Source organism: Salvia hispanica, chromosome 3 (assembly GCF_023119035.1).
Source record: "Salvia hispanica cultivar TCC Black 2014 chromosome 3, UniMelb_Shisp_WGS_1.0, whole genome shotgun sequence".
NCBI classification, from domain to species: domain Eukaryota; kingdom Viridiplantae; phylum Streptophyta; class Magnoliopsida; order Lamiales; family Lamiaceae; genus Salvia; species Salvia hispanica.
The window spans coordinates 29,814,868-29,830,624 of NC_062967.1; the positions used below are offsets into that span (position 1 = coordinate 29,814,868).

At 35.8% G+C, this 15,757-nt stretch overlaps 3 protein-coding genes across 4 annotated transcripts; 2 read left to right on the forward strand and 1 right to left on the reverse strand.

Moving 5' to 3' along the window:
• Positions 1-50: 50 nt before the first annotated feature.
• On the reverse strand, positions 51-2,115 carry LOC125213216 (putative F-box/FBD/LRR-repeat protein At1g78760). Its single transcript, XM_048113629.1, has one exon. The coding sequence runs from the start codon at positions 2,095-2,097 to the stop codon at positions 523-525; it is 1,575 nt and encodes a 524-aa protein (XP_047969586.1). The 5' UTR covers positions 2,098-2,115; the 3' UTR covers positions 51-522.
• A 1,831-nt stretch (positions 2,116-3,946) lies between these two features.
• On the forward strand, positions 3,947-6,894 carry LOC125213219 (ADP-ribosylation factor 2). Of its 2 annotated transcripts, XM_048113633.1 has the most exons (7): positions 3,947-4,084; positions 5,067-5,236; positions 5,382-5,452; positions 5,615-5,734; positions 6,107-6,225; positions 6,316-6,397; positions 6,684-6,894. In XM_048113633.1, exons 2-7 carry the CDS (start codon positions 5,089-5,091, stop codon positions 6,687-6,689), a joined length of 546 nt encoding a protein of 181 aa, XP_047969590.1. In that variant the 5' UTR covers positions 3,947-4,084; positions 5,067-5,088; the 3' UTR covers positions 6,690-6,894. The 2 variants fall into 2 exon arrangements, with proteins under 2 accessions (XP_047969590.1, XP_047969589.1); XM_048113632.1 differs by lacking the exon at positions 6,684-6,894 and having other exon boundaries at positions 6,316-6,424.
• Positions 6,895-8,348: 1,454 nt separating this feature from the next.
• LOC125212096 (pantothenate kinase 1-like) lies at positions 8,349-12,719 on the forward strand. Its single transcript, XM_048112143.1, has 10 exons — positions 8,349-8,546; positions 8,924-9,133; positions 9,791-9,837; positions 10,281-10,397; positions 10,770-10,889; positions 11,130-11,224; positions 11,303-11,396; positions 11,634-11,765; positions 12,027-12,139; positions 12,215-12,719. The coding sequence occupies exons 1-10, from the start codon at positions 8,450-8,452 to the stop codon at positions 12,363-12,365; spliced, it is 1,176 nt and encodes a 391-aa protein (XP_047968100.1). The 5' UTR covers positions 8,349-8,449; the 3' UTR covers positions 12,366-12,719.
• The last annotated feature ends 3,038 nt before the right edge of the window (positions 12,720-15,757 follow it).

A 15,757-nucleotide genomic window follows, 5' to 3' on the forward strand; every position in this document is an offset into this window, starting at 1 on the left:
ATATTAGATTCATAATTTCTTAATTAAAAGAAATGGAGTGAGAACATCGGATTGTGGGAATTGTATGAATTCATAGGGTGTATATAAATAAAAAAAAATGAAATTTGAGAGTTACTCTTGGCTACTCTATCGACTTTCATTATCACTTACTTGCATGATTAACGCAACCGCTTAACATGTTTTGTATGGAGGACTGCAGTACAATTATTTAAGAGTTAAGACTCAATTTAAACATATCTTGACTAGGATTATGGATCATTATTTTTGCAATAAAACCTTTAGCTTGAGTAGATAGCTATAGTATCAAATTGGGTTAATAATTCATTGTGTTTCTGTCTTTTATGATTTATACTATACGTGATCTTATATGTGCTAATTTCCTGACGCGACATCAGATTCCATAAGGAAGAAAGTTGTAATTAATCGTACATGTAAACATCGCCAAGACTAGAATGATACATATATGATTTTGGGGGCAGAAAAATTAGTGAGTTGCGCCCAAAAAGCAATAGATATATGAATCTAAGTATTGTGATGCGTTTGATTTATGAGGAACTTCCTCCTCCTCCCGACATCTACATCCCCATTGCCATTGCCATTGTGATTGTAGCAAAAATGGTGCGTGAATCCATCAGATTCCACGTACAGATTCCTTAACCCAGGGAAGATCCACCGAATCCCATCTTCAAGCACCGCAAGATTCAGAATCCCGCTGCGCACGTGGACCTTGAGCTCCCTCAGCCCATGTAGCTGCGGCTGCAGCCGCTTCCGCATGTCGTGCGGTATGATCAAGTCTATGTTGTGTTCACACTTGATCCACAACTTCCTGCACCCCTCCAGCTTCCCGCACATCTCCCTCAGCTTCCCGTACCACCGGCTCGATATCTCCCCCGGGTCCATGTGCACCACCGCGTCCAGCTTGGGCGATGCCTCCACAGCTCCAAACGAGACCATGTGGCCCGAGTATTCTAGCGCAGTCAGCGACGGAGCCAGGATTTTGACGCTGTTCAGGTGCTTGCACTTGAACAGCACCAACATCCACAGTTTGGGTGAGTTGATGAACGCGTCTTTTAATCCCGAGCAGTGGGATAGAATCATCACCTCGAGCTTTGGGTTTTGCCGCACGATTTTCTCGAGGCCGTCGTCGGTGAGGCTGGTGGCGCGCTGCAGCCACAGGAATCGGAGATTCCGGCAGCTCGATACGTCGATTTTGTCGAGGCTGTGGCGCTTCCCTCTGAAGAGAAGCGATTCCAGATTCGGAGCGGCGATGGTTACGTTTGAGAGCGGCGAGCATTTTAGAACCACCGCCATTTTGAGATTCTCGCCGGAGATTCGGAGGTTTTTGAGGCCGCAGACGAGGGAGAGGCTGATTTTCTCAAGGAGAGGGCTTGTGGAGAGAATTCCTTCCAAAATGGAATCGCTCAAATGGACGTTCACCATTTCTAGGTTTTTGAGAAGCGGCAGAGAGATCGAAGCGGCGGAGACGCGGCGGAGATCGCAGAACACCAGATCTAGGGTCTGGATCGATCTCGCGGAGAACACGGCGGTGGGAAGCTCGTACGGCACTCTGAACGGCTGAAGAAACTCAGCGATCGCGATGAGATCCTTCATCTCGGCCGTCACGCTGAGCTCCTTGACGCTCTTCTCCAGCGCGAAGGCGATCCACTGATCAAGGTGAGGCGCGAGCTCCTCGAAGAAGCGGATCGAGACTCTGAATCGGTCGACGGTGAGGTCGTCGAAGAATCTGCGGCGGTGTTCGACGGCGCCGTCGACGAATCGGATGAAATTGAGGCGGCTGCGGTAGCGGTGGAGGAGGGGGAGGGGGCGGCCGTGGAATTCCCTCTCGTCGAAGTCGAAGGAATGGCAGGCGCACCAGATGTAGCGCCAGCGGCGGGAGAGGAACGCCGTCCGCCTGGCCTCGGTGGCGGGCAGGAGTGACACGATCTGGTGGCAGAGGGAGTCGGGGAGGGCGGAGAGTCTGTCTTCGCCATCCTCAGCTCCGCGCTTGGCCTCCAGGAGGGGCCGGGGAGGGGGAGAGTATGCGTTGACGACAAATTGGGAATATTTCTCCATTGCCGGAGAGGAAATATATATCATTTGCCGCCGCCGTGCATACTCCCGCCCTAGGAAATTATTTTCCGGCGATATTTGGTTGATGAATTTAAATGAATTGTTTCAAGGCGGGAATCTCTCTCACTTGGTGGTTTGCCTACCAACTAACTTTACCCCTTTTTTTTCGCATCCTTTCCTTTTTCATTTCATACAATAATATTTTTCTTATTTGTGTATATTGAAACTTTACTTTCTCCATTAATATTTTGGAACATTTTGTGAAATCATATATTCCCTTTGTTATGCGGTTGTGGAAGCGTTAAGATTAGGGGTGGGTCGATACGATATATCGTATCGAAAACGTTGCATCGTGTATCGTATTGAAAATATCGATGTGAAAGAATTTCATATTGTTATCGTATCGAACGTTTCGATATATCGAACTTTCGATATAAAAAAATTTCATATCGTTATTGTATCGATATTTCGATATATCGTACCGAAATTCGATATATCGTTAAATATCGATATATATCGAAATTTTCGATATATATATCGAAAATAAAATATCGATATATATCGAAAATATCGATATATCGAAAATTTTCGATATATATAGTATTTTCGATATAAAACGATATATCGCGATATAAGGAAATTCATATCGTTATCGTATCGAAAACTTATGATACGATATCGTATCGTATCGAAAATTACGATATATCGAAAATTTGATAATTTTTCGATATTTTTCAATACGATACGAGCGATATATCATTTTTTTGGTATTTTTCCCCAGCCCTAGTTAAGATAGAGTTAAGTGAGTTAATTAAATGAAGGATAAAGTAGGAAATGAAAAAGATAGAGAAATAAAACGAGAAGAGTAAAGTAAATGAGAAGAAATGTGTTGACTTTTAATGACTCTATTACGTGTGTGTATAATTCCATAATAATGTAGAAGAGAGTCCCATCTGCATTAATCTCTCTTACTTTAGTTTTTGTTTTACTTTAACTAATTTATTATGATTTTTTCAAAACAAGTGCGAAAAAAGAAATGTGTCACATGAAACGGGACAGAGGGAGTACTCAATTTCAATATCACTAATATCCATTTTTTCCAATTTGTTGATAAAAGGTTGTTGCGTACACAGTTGAGAGCGGGCACGTGCTTCACATGGTAAAACGACACTGCTGTTTTTGGCCAAACAGGGCCCAAGGTTGGAAGTGTAGAATGAAGATGCCAGTTATGGAGCTTTCGTAATGGATCGTTTGGTAAGTCTAGAATCTTCTACACACGTCCTGTTTGAGCCATTTTTCTTTATAGTTATTGAAAGCCCATAACCATACAGGTTGGTCCGAAACAAGCACGTGAGATGTGGTTTTTGGCAAGGTTCTATGATGCTACCGAAGAAGATAAAATGAGCTTGTCAATACCGTTATTTCTATAATTTTGATTTTTATGTATGTCACGTTCATTGAAGCGTGCTTAGATATGGAGGGGAGACCAACCAAACTCATAAGTTAATGTGTTTGTAGCTGAAGAAGTTGGTAGAGAAGACAAATGAATCAAGTGTTTGAATTAGAATAAAAATAATAAATGACAATTAATGAAAAATGACGTGACAAGATCCTATTGGTATGGCTGGGTCAACCCAGAATTTCCAGGGGTTTGGATGCATAACAGGAATGCTGTTCCATACCCCCTATTATTTTATTTTTAAATTATAATATTAAAATATTATTTTTTATTTTATCATGAAATAAGTAGACATGTGTGTATAATTAGCATAGTCCCTGCCGTGCCCAATATCCATAAGTACTGTAATTGCTAAAAGGTCAACGTTGTTATATTTGGGAGGACCCGGTGGCATTATAGTAATTTCATTTGAAGATCGGTATAAATATCCGATGGCCGATAATTTCTCATCAGAAAAGAAGAATCGAAAGTTTAAAAACTGTCGCGTTGTTCTGAAGCAGCTCCCTAATTCTCCGCGTACACTCTCTACCACCTCCCCAGATCTATCGTTTTCTGGTATGTAAATGCTTGAGATCGGCTGCCAATTCGTAGATCTGATTCAGCTCCAATTTCTTAAGCTTCCGGACTTGTTTTTTTCGCTTGAATTTATTATGTGACAATGGAAATCTGATCTGAATTCTGAGGTTTCTCTTATTTGTTTTGTTATATCTGAGTTTTACATCACATTTCCTATGCAATTAGAATTTATGTTTAGTTTTTATTTTCATTCCTGAAAGCACAGTTGATTTCTGCTTTCGTATCACTTGCGATGCCTGATCTGGAAGGTCTACTAATCTAATGATGTCGATCTGAAACTCATTATTTTGGAATGTATTTGGAATCGGTTTTGATATTTGTTTTGTTCTTTGGAAAACCTTTTTGATTGCATAGTTCTCCATTTTTAGATCGTGACATAATAAATTGTCTGAGCGGTTGCATGCTGATAATTTTCGGTTCAGAAAGTGAAATTTCAGAATGTTCTGTATTGTTTTCGCTTAGTTAGATTTATCATTTTATAGATGCGGATCATATTGCTGCCTGTTAGGTGTCATTTGATGAGAACTACTACAATTTAAATAACAGTAATCGACTAATCGTTAGTGAACCTGTTCCATGCTTGTTAGAGGTCTAGAATGCCATTTATGTGAGAATCTTCAGATTAGAACGACTTACTAGATAAATTTTAGTATATGTTTAAAATCATGAGGTATTGGGAAAATATTTATATTCATGTAATTTGTAAATTTTTCAGGCTGTTCTCAATAATGATTGTTGTTTACACTTTACATGTACAGTCTTGTTTTCAGAGTTCATTCTATATATATTAGCATATGGTTGATGGACCTATTCTTAATTCCATATATGTGTGTTAACTTAAATTGGTATGCATATATAAATGTCAAGGGGTAAATACTGGTGGAAATATTGCTTCGCACATAAACATCATGATTGTATGTGTATATATTTGAATCTCTATCTCCATTCTGATGATATGCAGGGACCTAAGTAGAAAAAAAGAAATGGGGCTGACTTTCACAAAGCTGTTTAGCCGGCTTTTTGCTAAGAAGGAGATGCGAATTTTGATGGTTGGTCTTGATGCTGCTGGTAAGACCACCATCCTGTACAAGCTCAAGCTCGGAGAGATTGTCACCACCATCCCAACCATTGGTATGCTGCAACATCATTAACCTTTTGTTCCTGTTCATACACCTTTTTTTATAGAAGACATATAAATGAATGTCTAGCTATTTCTCGGAATTTGCATCAACATTTTCTGGTTTTCATTGCTTTGGGTTTAACTTTAACTGTGTAGGTTTCAATGTGGAGACTGTTGAATACAAGAACATTAGCTTCACTGTGTGGGATGTTGGGGGTCAGGACAAGGTGGGACTTGCTTTTTTAAAATTTCATTTGCTCTTTTTTTTTTCCCCCCCCTTGAAGTAAATACATACGAGCATCTTAATTGCTTATTTTTGTATCAGTAAGATGATAGAATTTTCATTGAAGCTGTACGCTCATAGTTACTTGTTTTCTACTTTCGTTCAGATCCGCCCATTGTGGAGGCACTACTTCCAAAACACACAGGGTCTCATTTTTGTGGTGGACAGCAATGACAGGGACCGTGTTGTGGAGGCAAGGGATGAATTGCATAGGATGTTAAATGAGGTAAGAGAATTATCATTGAAGCTGCATTGCATTGGTCCATCAAAATCAACATATGTCTAGGATCATTGGTGTATAGCATTTTAATAATAGATAGTATAATAGATGGAATGATCTAACTAATCATACGCCCCTCTTTGAGTAGACCGATGAATAGCTGCTTAAGCTAATATCTTATCATTGGCTTAGTTACAAAGCCAATGGTAAATTAAGGCATTTTGATTAGATTGTTGCATTCTATCAACTGGCCTCCAAGCAGCCGTGAACATATTTGTTCAAATGAATACATTGTCTCCCTGCAACTGGTTTCTGCAGAATAAACATTGTTTGAGGATGAAACACTGATAATATTCTTATTTTGTTTTTTTCTTACAGGATGAGCTGAGGGACGCTGTGCTACTTGTATTTGCAAACAAGCAAGATCTTCCCAATGCGATGAATGCTGCCGAAATTACTGACAAGCTCGGCCTGCACTCACTGAGACAGCGTCACTGGTAACTATTTTTGTTTGTGTAAACTGTAGCAATCCCAAATGCATTTGAATCTATTTGTTGTAAATTTTACCCAACACGTATTGCCTTCAGGTACATCCAGAGCACCTGTGCTACCTCCGGGGAGGGGCTCTACGAGGGGCTGGATTGGCTCTCTAACAATATAGCTAACAAGGTAAGTTCTTGAGATACATGTAAACTACTACTCCTTCCGTACCACTCTAAGTTACACATTTTTCTTTTTGGGATGTCCCACACTAAATGACATATTTCTAAAAATAGAAATATCACTCTCAGCTACTTTTTCCTTCTTTCTTTATTCTTTCCACTTAACTCATAAAACAACACTACATTAAATCTCGTGCTGAAAAAGAAATGCTCCACTTAGAGTGGGACGGATGGAGTAGTATTTTGTTCATACTTTATTCGATCAATTTTTGAATCTGAATCTGTTGTTACAGGCTTAAATGTTGTTCGGAGTTGCTTGGATAATGCGTTCAGCTGTGTTCTCATAGCCTTTGTACCAGTCTGTGTGTTGAATGATTTCGTTTCAGAAATTTTGGAAGTTCTTTTAGCACTTCCAAAAATGAAATTGTTTCATATGTTTACGGTACATCAGTTCTACATGTAATGCTATATTCATTCATAAAAGCTAATTATCTGTTTGCCCAATTGCATTTTTCTGTTTCTTTGCGGTGCATTATCTCATTTTTATTTTGTTGCGTGGCTTGAATTATCTGTTAGTTAATTGAAATCAATTAGTTATATTTTCATTATTATGCTAGAGTACGTTACTGTGGATGGGTTTAGTAATTGCTATACACTGCTTCTCGAATATATCGAAATATGTCTAATAAACATTTGAAGTCGATAATATCATGCTACTACTTCATATATTGTGTTCAAAGTTTCGGACAGCCTCACCTTAACATCGATACGCTTTTTCTATAAATTTTCACTAGTTTATATATTCCCTTTGTCCCGCTTAAGATGACACGATTTTCTTTTTAGTTTGTCTAAACTAAAATGACACATTTCTTTTTTTTATACCTTTCTCTCTCCAATTAATACACTCAACCACTTAAAATATTCATCTTTCTTTATCTTTCTACTTTAATACTTACACTCACCTTCTCTCTCTCTAATTTAACACTTTAACCAACAACTCATAAAATCCGGGGCCGGCTAAGTAATGTGTCATCTTAGTCGGGACAAAGGGACCGAGACTGAGGGAGTAGTAGATTTGTATGATTTCTATATTGATATTGGGAATTTTGCCTTTTTACATCAAATTAGATTGAGTTTGAAGTTTTATGGGAAGAACAATCTGTCCTACACATGAAAATTGAATGCAATAAAAAAATTATGAAGGGGAAGACCAAATACTCCCTCCGTCCCCCATTAGGAGTCATTTTTTTCCATTTCGGTCCGTCCCCAATTAAGAGTCACACTTCATTTTTACCATAAATAGTAAGTAGGTCTCACATTCCACTAATTCACTTCACTCACATTTTATTATAAAACCAATATAAAAAAGTGGGTCTCACATTCCACTAACTTTTTCAACCAACTTTTCTTTATATTTCTTAAAACCAGTGCTCGGTCAAACCATGACTTCTAATGGGGGACGCAGGGAGTATAATTTTAAAAGAGACTTATTAATTTGAATAAACTCATAAAGAATAACTAAGTACTTCAAATAAAATGACATTTACAATTTATTTTTATGTAAAGAGATTTACTATATTTATTTTAATATAAAATTGATAAAATTAGAGCTAGTAAAAAAAATAACAATTAAAAAAAATTTATGGGAAAACTATCTAAATGGGTGATAAATGAAAAACTTACTCCTTATAAATAGACAAGACTAATTATTTTCTGTGAACATAGGTAGGGGGATAGATAACTTTTATCCTATCTTGTGTACGAAATTAAGTATAGAATTAAAAAATTGTGGCTTTTAAACAAGTCAATATTCACATGCCCATTATTTAATTTTATCCAATCCCAAAAAGGTCACATTTTTACATTTATGAATTCCAATTAGGGGTTAATTCCGCCATAATAAATAAATAAAATTATAAAATTGGAATATTGGATGTGAATAGGTGGGTTTGACTGAGCAGCCATAGTTGACAATCTCACTTGTTTTCTCTGCATAAATCATGTAGTCGCTACCCGGAGACTCCGCCGAATCGAATTTCGTGATTCTTTCGTCAACGGAATGGAGACTGTTGGAACTCATGTTGCCATTTCGGGAGAGACGGAATTGAAGTCCAGTGATCGTGATCGTGTTTCGCATCTCTCTCTTGATATAGGAGGTCATCGCTTCTTTAATTGCTGGATCCCTTCGTATGCAATTGCAATCGAAAAACTGTTGCTTTTGTTTGATTTCTGACTGCGATTACCCTTTTCCCATTTTCAATTGTGATTTACTATATGAAAATGCCCGTAAAAAAGCAATCTTTGTTCTTACTACAAGTTAGTTATGAGGAATGTTAATTCAACTTTGTTGTTTCCTAATCGAATTTTACAACTTGGATTCAAGATCATTTATCATTCTGCTTGATATAGTTTTACTTCATTTATTGATAATTTCCAACTTTGTAAAGCTCTACCCTCGGTCATCCAAAGTTTGAAAATAGTGAGTTGATGAACCAATCAAGATTTTGCATTGATCTTCCTTTATAATCTGTAGGTTCTCTAATTAAGATGGTTTACTTCTCAAGTGGCAGTAGCTCCTCTTCCTCCTCCTCCGATGATGATGATAAACACAGCTATTTAAAGGATGGAATTAACACATCCAATCATGATGGCTCCAGGGGGAAACTTCACTTTCTCAAGTTTGAAACCAGCAAAATCAGCGAATGCATCAAGTTTATATCTTCCAAGCACCTTCAACACTATGGTAAGTTTACACTTTTCTATGGTGATGATCAATATATCAAGACATTGGAAATATGCACTTAAGTAGTATTTGTCATGTGTCTTGTCTACAAACGGTTCCTTTTTACCTCCAATATTGTAGCTTCGAATATTGTCCTGCTATACTCTGCCTGTGATGGGAATAGATTGTGATTGAGGCTAATATATATTACTTCTATTTTCCCATTATACTCCAAGAACCTGGAAGAATAATCATCCTATTCTCACATTAAATATGAAAAGGAAAATATTTTAATGATTTAGATCGCATGGTTATGCATTATGTTTACTGGTTGGTACCTATTGAAAAGCTGTATGAGATGCTAAATTTACATCTAGATTATGTATAATCTTTATATGGAGTTATCGATTAACTATGTGATCGTGCATGTTCACTTGTTTTGAGCATGCAAATGTGTGTGGTGCATATTGAAAACCTGTATGAGATGCAAGATGTAATGCAACATCAAGATTATGAGCAACCGTAATCTGGTATTATTAACCCATTCGATTATCATGCATGTTTAGCTGAACTATTTTTATTTCTGCATATTTATGCCTTCTTACTTCTTAGAGGCTCTGTGAATCCTGTGTAGTAGTGTTACATATATCTGCCTTCTTAGAGGCTCTGTGAATTCAGGTGATCAGGATGATAAGGACCTTGCCAGTGACGAAAATATTGTTAAGGTAATATTTTGATTTATGTCAGAGTACATGATTAGATGACGTCCTTTGTCATTGCCTTGTCCTGAAACCGAGAAGTTTTCTTCTAGTTCGTTTCAGATATTTTATGAGTTGTTGATTTCTGAAGTAGTTTTTGATTTGTGATTAAAAACAAGTGAATTTGATATCAATAGTAAGTAATAAATATGGAAATCGCTTCTCCATGCTGCCAATAATTTTCTGCCAGTCATATGTTTTCCCCTTTCTGCTAATAATAGTGGAAAAGGATCTGACTATCTTTTCATCGTAGACCGAACCTGGAGGATGTTTCCTTTTCCTTTCTTCGTTGATTCATTTGACCATGTAATGTGTACACACCAGATTGGTTTCAAGTCAATTATAAAATATTGTCTTCACACACACAAATAATATATAAATTGATAATCTGATTGATTATGTTTCTGAAGGCCACAGGTGGCGGGGCATTTAAATTTGCCGATTTATTTAAAGAAAAGCTAGGTATCGTTCTGGACAAGGTTGACGAAATGAGTTGCCTTGTTGCTGGAGCTAATTTCCTACTTAAGGTATAGACCATTTAATGCATAAAATTTGGAATTTACTTCATTATTATCTCTGGATGACTCTTTGCTGCAGTTCGCATTTTTTTCATTTTCCGCCGATATTTTTCTTTGAGTGATACTGTTTGTGTTCTCCATTTAGGTAACAAACCAAATTGACAATATTATGTCCTTTAGTAAGGAATAAGTATAAATGATTATTAAGGAGTTATCATATTCTATTACACTCCAGTTATCAGCTTAAGACGACAATTTCTACAAACACTTCAAGCTCCTTTATTTGCTGTCTATTTTGTTTTCTTTCCTGTAGGTGTGTGTGCTATGCTTCTATATTAATTACGCTTGATATGAATTTCATATTTCACTTATATTGGTTAGGCAGTGAACCATGAAGCATTTACCTATACAGATGGCCAGAAGGACTATGTCCAGATTAACCACAAAGATCTGTACCCTTATCTCCTAGTCAATGTGGGGTCTGGAGTCAGCATGATCAAGGTAATCTTTTCCTGTTTCACTCTATCTTGGTATTTTCTCTCTTTTCATTTTCTAGAATAAGGTTTTCTATATAAGACATTTAGTTATACGAAACTTATCGATATGGTACTGCTCGTCAATGTTATCTTTTGATTGTTTACCAGACATTTTTATTGCATGTTTTGCGTGTATGAGAATATGAAAGGATTTAGTTCCTTCTTGTAACTATTTATGTTGTCTTTCCCTTCCATATATATTTAGGTAGATGGTGACAACGATTTTGAGCGAGTGAGTGGAACAAGTGTTGGTGGCGGCACATTCTGGGGTCTGGGAAGACTTTTAACCAAGTGCCAAAGGTTGCTCTTAGATCCTTCATTGTAGTGCAATGTACGGTCTCCCATAATTCGCTTCATGATCTTATATGGTTTTCACAGTTTCGATGAGTTGTTAGAACTGAGTCGCCAAGGAAACAACAGAGTGATAGACATGCTTGTTGGAGACATATACGGTGGAATGGATTACTCAAAGGTATATTTCCTTGAGTGCATGTCCTAATCTCCTTGATGTCCTTTATACCACTATGTGTTTCACTCAGTGTCTGGAAATCCCCCCTCAATACGAAAAATAGATTTAGGGTTCGCTGTGATAGGTATTTGAAGTGAGAGATATTGCATCCTCTCTTGTTAGGGAGAATCTTGTAGTCACATGAGTGGTCAGGTAGCACCGACTACTATAATGGTATGATAATATCTACTTCTATTTCAGATTGGTCTTACGTCAACGGCAATTGCTTCTAGCTTTGGCAAGGCAATATCAGAGAAGAAAGAACTTGATGATTACAGACCCGAGGATGTAGCAAGGTCCCTACTAAGAATGATCTCAAACAATATCGGACAGGTCAGTGAAATGAAAAGGGGAAATCTTTACATCATGAAATATATGTGAGTAATCTACAAACAAACAAAAACATTAAGAGTCAGTGTTACTTACTGTTGGGTCATAGCTAAAACTTGGTAAGACACACTTAAGCACATAACGAGTTTAAGCTGTTGGAAAAAACATTCAAATTGCAATGCTGGAGTTTAGGAAATCATCTGCTTACCATGTCATGTTGATTCTATATTTCTATAAACTGTTCCCTTCATCTGCTAATGTCAGATCGCTTACTTGAACGCATTACGTTTCGGATTGAAGAGGATATTTTTTGGAGGATTTTTCATTCGAGGACATGCATACACAATGGATACAATTTCTGTTGCAGTTAATTTTTGGTAATGAGCTGCTTCTCTAGGAATTTGAATCTGTATGCTATTTTAATGGTGTTTGAAACAAGCATACTTTTTCAGGTCAAAAGGTGAAGCAAAAGCTCTATTTTTGAGGCATGAAGGGTTTCTTGGGGCATTGGGAGCTTTCATGAACTATGAGAAAAATGGATTTACAGAGATCACTCATCAATTTATGGAACAATCCTGCGAAAACTCGAACCTAACCCCATAATATATACAGTAGTAGGTTTTAACATACAGATGCTTGAGATCACCAGGGGTAGTAGTTTACATTAATTTTTCTTTCAAATTAATCAATATGATGGCTTCCCCTTCCCCTTTCTTGTTGTTGTAATATTTTTTCCTATGAATTTGTATGCAAAAAGGTTACTATACCCTTAATTTGAACTTTGTTGAAGAGGTGTATTATTATATGTAATTTTTGGGTATATGGATAATTTGATTTAGCAGTATCAGTAGAAAGCAAACTGAGCTATTTTCACTGGTATTGAATATAGTATTGTTTGTTCCCATTTTGTAATACTCACTATGTATTTAAAGTCTGAATGTAATCTTATTTGAGTCATTGATTTTTTGTGGGGTGTTTCCATTTGATTTGATTGAGTAGTTGAGAAGCAAAGTGGAGAGCATGTTAGTTTTGGCCTTTGTATGTTATGCTTTCATGGGTAATAAGTAATAACCAAGTTGGGGGCCCTTGCTGTCTTGATTAAGCTTGTATCCATTTCTCACCTAATAAATTATTCCGCAAATCTTGTGTTCTTGATTTTCTTTTATTTTATTTTCAAGGTTGAAATTCATGAGAAAGGTCCAATTGCAAACACTAGAAAGTTATGCACGTACTGTTTCAACAATTCCTTTTCCAAAACCTATAAAGTCAGGAAAATAGCAAATAATAATGCAAAAGTCAAGAAAGTGTATAGTGTGTGTGACAGAGAAATTTAATAATTATTTTAACAAAAGTATGTGCTTGTAATAAAGGTATTTTTTTCACATTCATCACAAAATAGAAAATTGAATATTGATGTATTACAAAGAAAATGATGCAAATTTATAGACTCAAAGCTTACGATGCCGTTAGTAGAGAAATAGATAATCAATGTATTAGTGGAGAGCATTTAAAATGTAACGTATATTTATTCTTTGTAAGAAAAATATATAATATATATTCAATTAAAGATTTTCTAACTTTCTCTTACTAAACTGTATATTGAGAATTGTTTCTGCATCGAATTGTAGGTGCATATTATGATATTAATATTAAAAATAGTAAATTTTCTTCACAGTATTCAACTAAACAATTGTGGAAAATACGCTATGAAACAAGTAAGTTTCTAACTGTCGTGTTTAACTTGTTGAAATGCAATAATATTACTTATGAATATAATATATAAATATAGGGAGCTTTAGGGCGCATCCTTAATTAGAAAGTTAGAGTTACAAAATGCTGCCACGTGACACGTAGCATTCAATATTGTAAACACAATCATACAATCATGCAATAGACATATTTGGAAATTGTAAATAGATTTCCGTAGATTATATTATAGTTATAGGGTATGCATGCTACGTGTTACATGATTGAAAGTACATTTTAATTTTAAAATAAATTAATTTTAAACATGTCCCTGTATATATGTCTTATATTTACATTCCACATAAGTTTCTATTAATATGGTAGTACAGCCCACCATACCATAAAGTATATGTAAAATATAAATCTGACTTAAATTACTACTCCCATTTAATCAAACTCAACAATACAAATATCAAATATACTATTACTAAGCAAACTACAACCAAAGAATTAATGATCTTCCTTAACCAAATGGTCGGGAAGTGATATGTGTCTCTTTAGATATGAAGTGATTTAAAATTTTTGAGCTAGTAGTTCATTTATTGAAATGCATATAAATAACATAGGAAAATAGTGTGGATACTATTGGAAATTGTCTAAAAAAATAAATAAAAAGAATTAGTATGAATCTTGTAAGTTGTAAGTTTGTAACTCATACAGCCTATGGCCTATTCTAATATGGGCAATAAAAATAACCGAAATAACAGATATATTTCCTAAGACGGATGCACATTTTGAGTGAATCCGATCCGCCATTGATGAGGTGCGGCCGGTATGGCAAATACGGAAAGAAGATCCTTGATTTTTGAAAATCCGGTGGAGACAGAGTTGCTCTTTTTGCAGATCGAGCAAGGGGAAGGAAAATCGGTTTGATCTGCTATAGGTATTTGCTCCTCCTTCACATATAAATCAAAATTCCGATTTTAGTGTGTTAGATTTGCCAGTTGGTTGGTTTTAGAAAGAAATTTAGATTTGATTTTGGATATGTGGAGTAGCACTTTTTTTACTGTATTAGTTTTAACAAACACTATTATTATACAGTAAGCGAAATCATTTTTGTCTCCATCTTCATACTAAACTTTATTTATGATACTCCACTTTTTTATGTCTACTTCTATATATTTAACTTTAATTTTGTAATTATTTAAAGATAACTAATTCTTTTTTTACATCCCATGCTTGAGGTATTTTCAGATACAAACATATACTACTGTATGTTGTGTTTTAAAATGGTATACTAGGTCGATTCTAAGTAAGCATTTAATATCATCATAATATATTAATAATATTTATCAATGGGGCTGCCTTTTTATTTTGTAGGTAATACTTCTAGATGGACTATTGGCTTTATTTTAAAAAATAATATCATCCCAAAAATCATTTTACAAATTTGCTAAATAAATTACTGTATTAACTATGAATAAATTATTAGAGATCCATTCACTCCTTGAAATTCAATTGTACAACTTGTAATGAAACTCTACGTATGTCCGTATTGTAATAAAGGAGGTCGAATGTTTTTTAAATTAGAAAATTATTTGGGAAAAAAGAGATAAGCATCACACAGCTTGAACTTATCCGCTACATGTAAGCATCATGACGCAAACTATCTTAAATCATATTAATACTCCTATTTCACTAAGTGCAGTTGAACCGATCTGAGTCTAGATGTGAAGTTTGAATTATTATTTTTTTTAATTATGAAATAGGAGTAGTAAGTAATAACATTTTACTATATTTTTCGTAATTAAGGAGCATATTGGAGTATCTCTTATTTCAATATAAGAATATAATTGCAAAAAAAATTGAAAGTTTCTTGAATTTTAGTTATATAGTGGGTAATTAATGATGTGCACAATAAATATGTACCTACCACGATCCACATGTGCTGTTTTTTTTATAAAAAAGTTCCACACTATTTTGTGGTTTATAACCCCCTAACTGCCTAATTAGCCATACATTTTTTGTGTGTCTAATTAATCCAAAAAAGATTCAGTAATTTGTAATTAAAGGTTACTAATTATAGGGCAGCCCAGTTGCTAGGCCTACTTATTCGGCCGGTTCCGGTTCTAACCGGACCGGTTGACCGGTTAACCGGTTTTAAATTTTCATAAATCCTAGAACCGGAACCGGAACCGATCGGTTCCGGTTTGGAACCGGCCGGTTAAGAACCGGTCGATTCCGGTTCCGAACCGGAACCGATGTGTAATTTTAATCCGAATTTATTTATAATTTTAAATAGTTCAATA

Excerpts from the sequence above, each read along its gene's own strand:
- LOC125212096 (XM_048112143.1), top strand. The coding sequence starts at position 8,450 with ATGGAGACTGTTGGAACTCATGTTGCCATTTCGGGAGAGACGGAATTG. Across the intron at positions 9,134-9,790 it reads CAAGCACCTTCAACACTATG|GTGATCAGGATGATAAGGAC; the intron begins GTAAGTTTACAC and ends CTGTGAATTCAG. Across the intron at positions 11,397-11,633 it reads GTGGAATGGATTACTCAAAG|ATTGGTCTTACGTCAACGGC; the intron begins GTATATTTCCTT and ends CTTCTATTTCAG.
- LOC125213219 (XM_048113632.1), top strand. The coding sequence starts at position 5,089 with ATGGGGCTGACTTTCACAAAGCTGTTTAGCCGGCTTTTTGCTAAGAAG. Across the intron at positions 5,237-5,381 it reads CACCACCATCCCAACCATTG|GTTTCAATGTGGAGACTGTT; the intron begins GTATGCTGCAAC and ends TTAACTGTGTAG. Across the intron at positions 5,735-6,106 it reads TGCATAGGATGTTAAATGAG|GATGAGCTGAGGGACGCTGT; the intron begins GTAAGAGAATTA and ends TTTTTCTTACAG.
- LOC125213216 (XM_048113629.1), bottom strand. The coding sequence starts at position 2,097 with ATGATATATATTTCCTCTCCGGCAATGGAGAAATATTCCCAATTTGTC.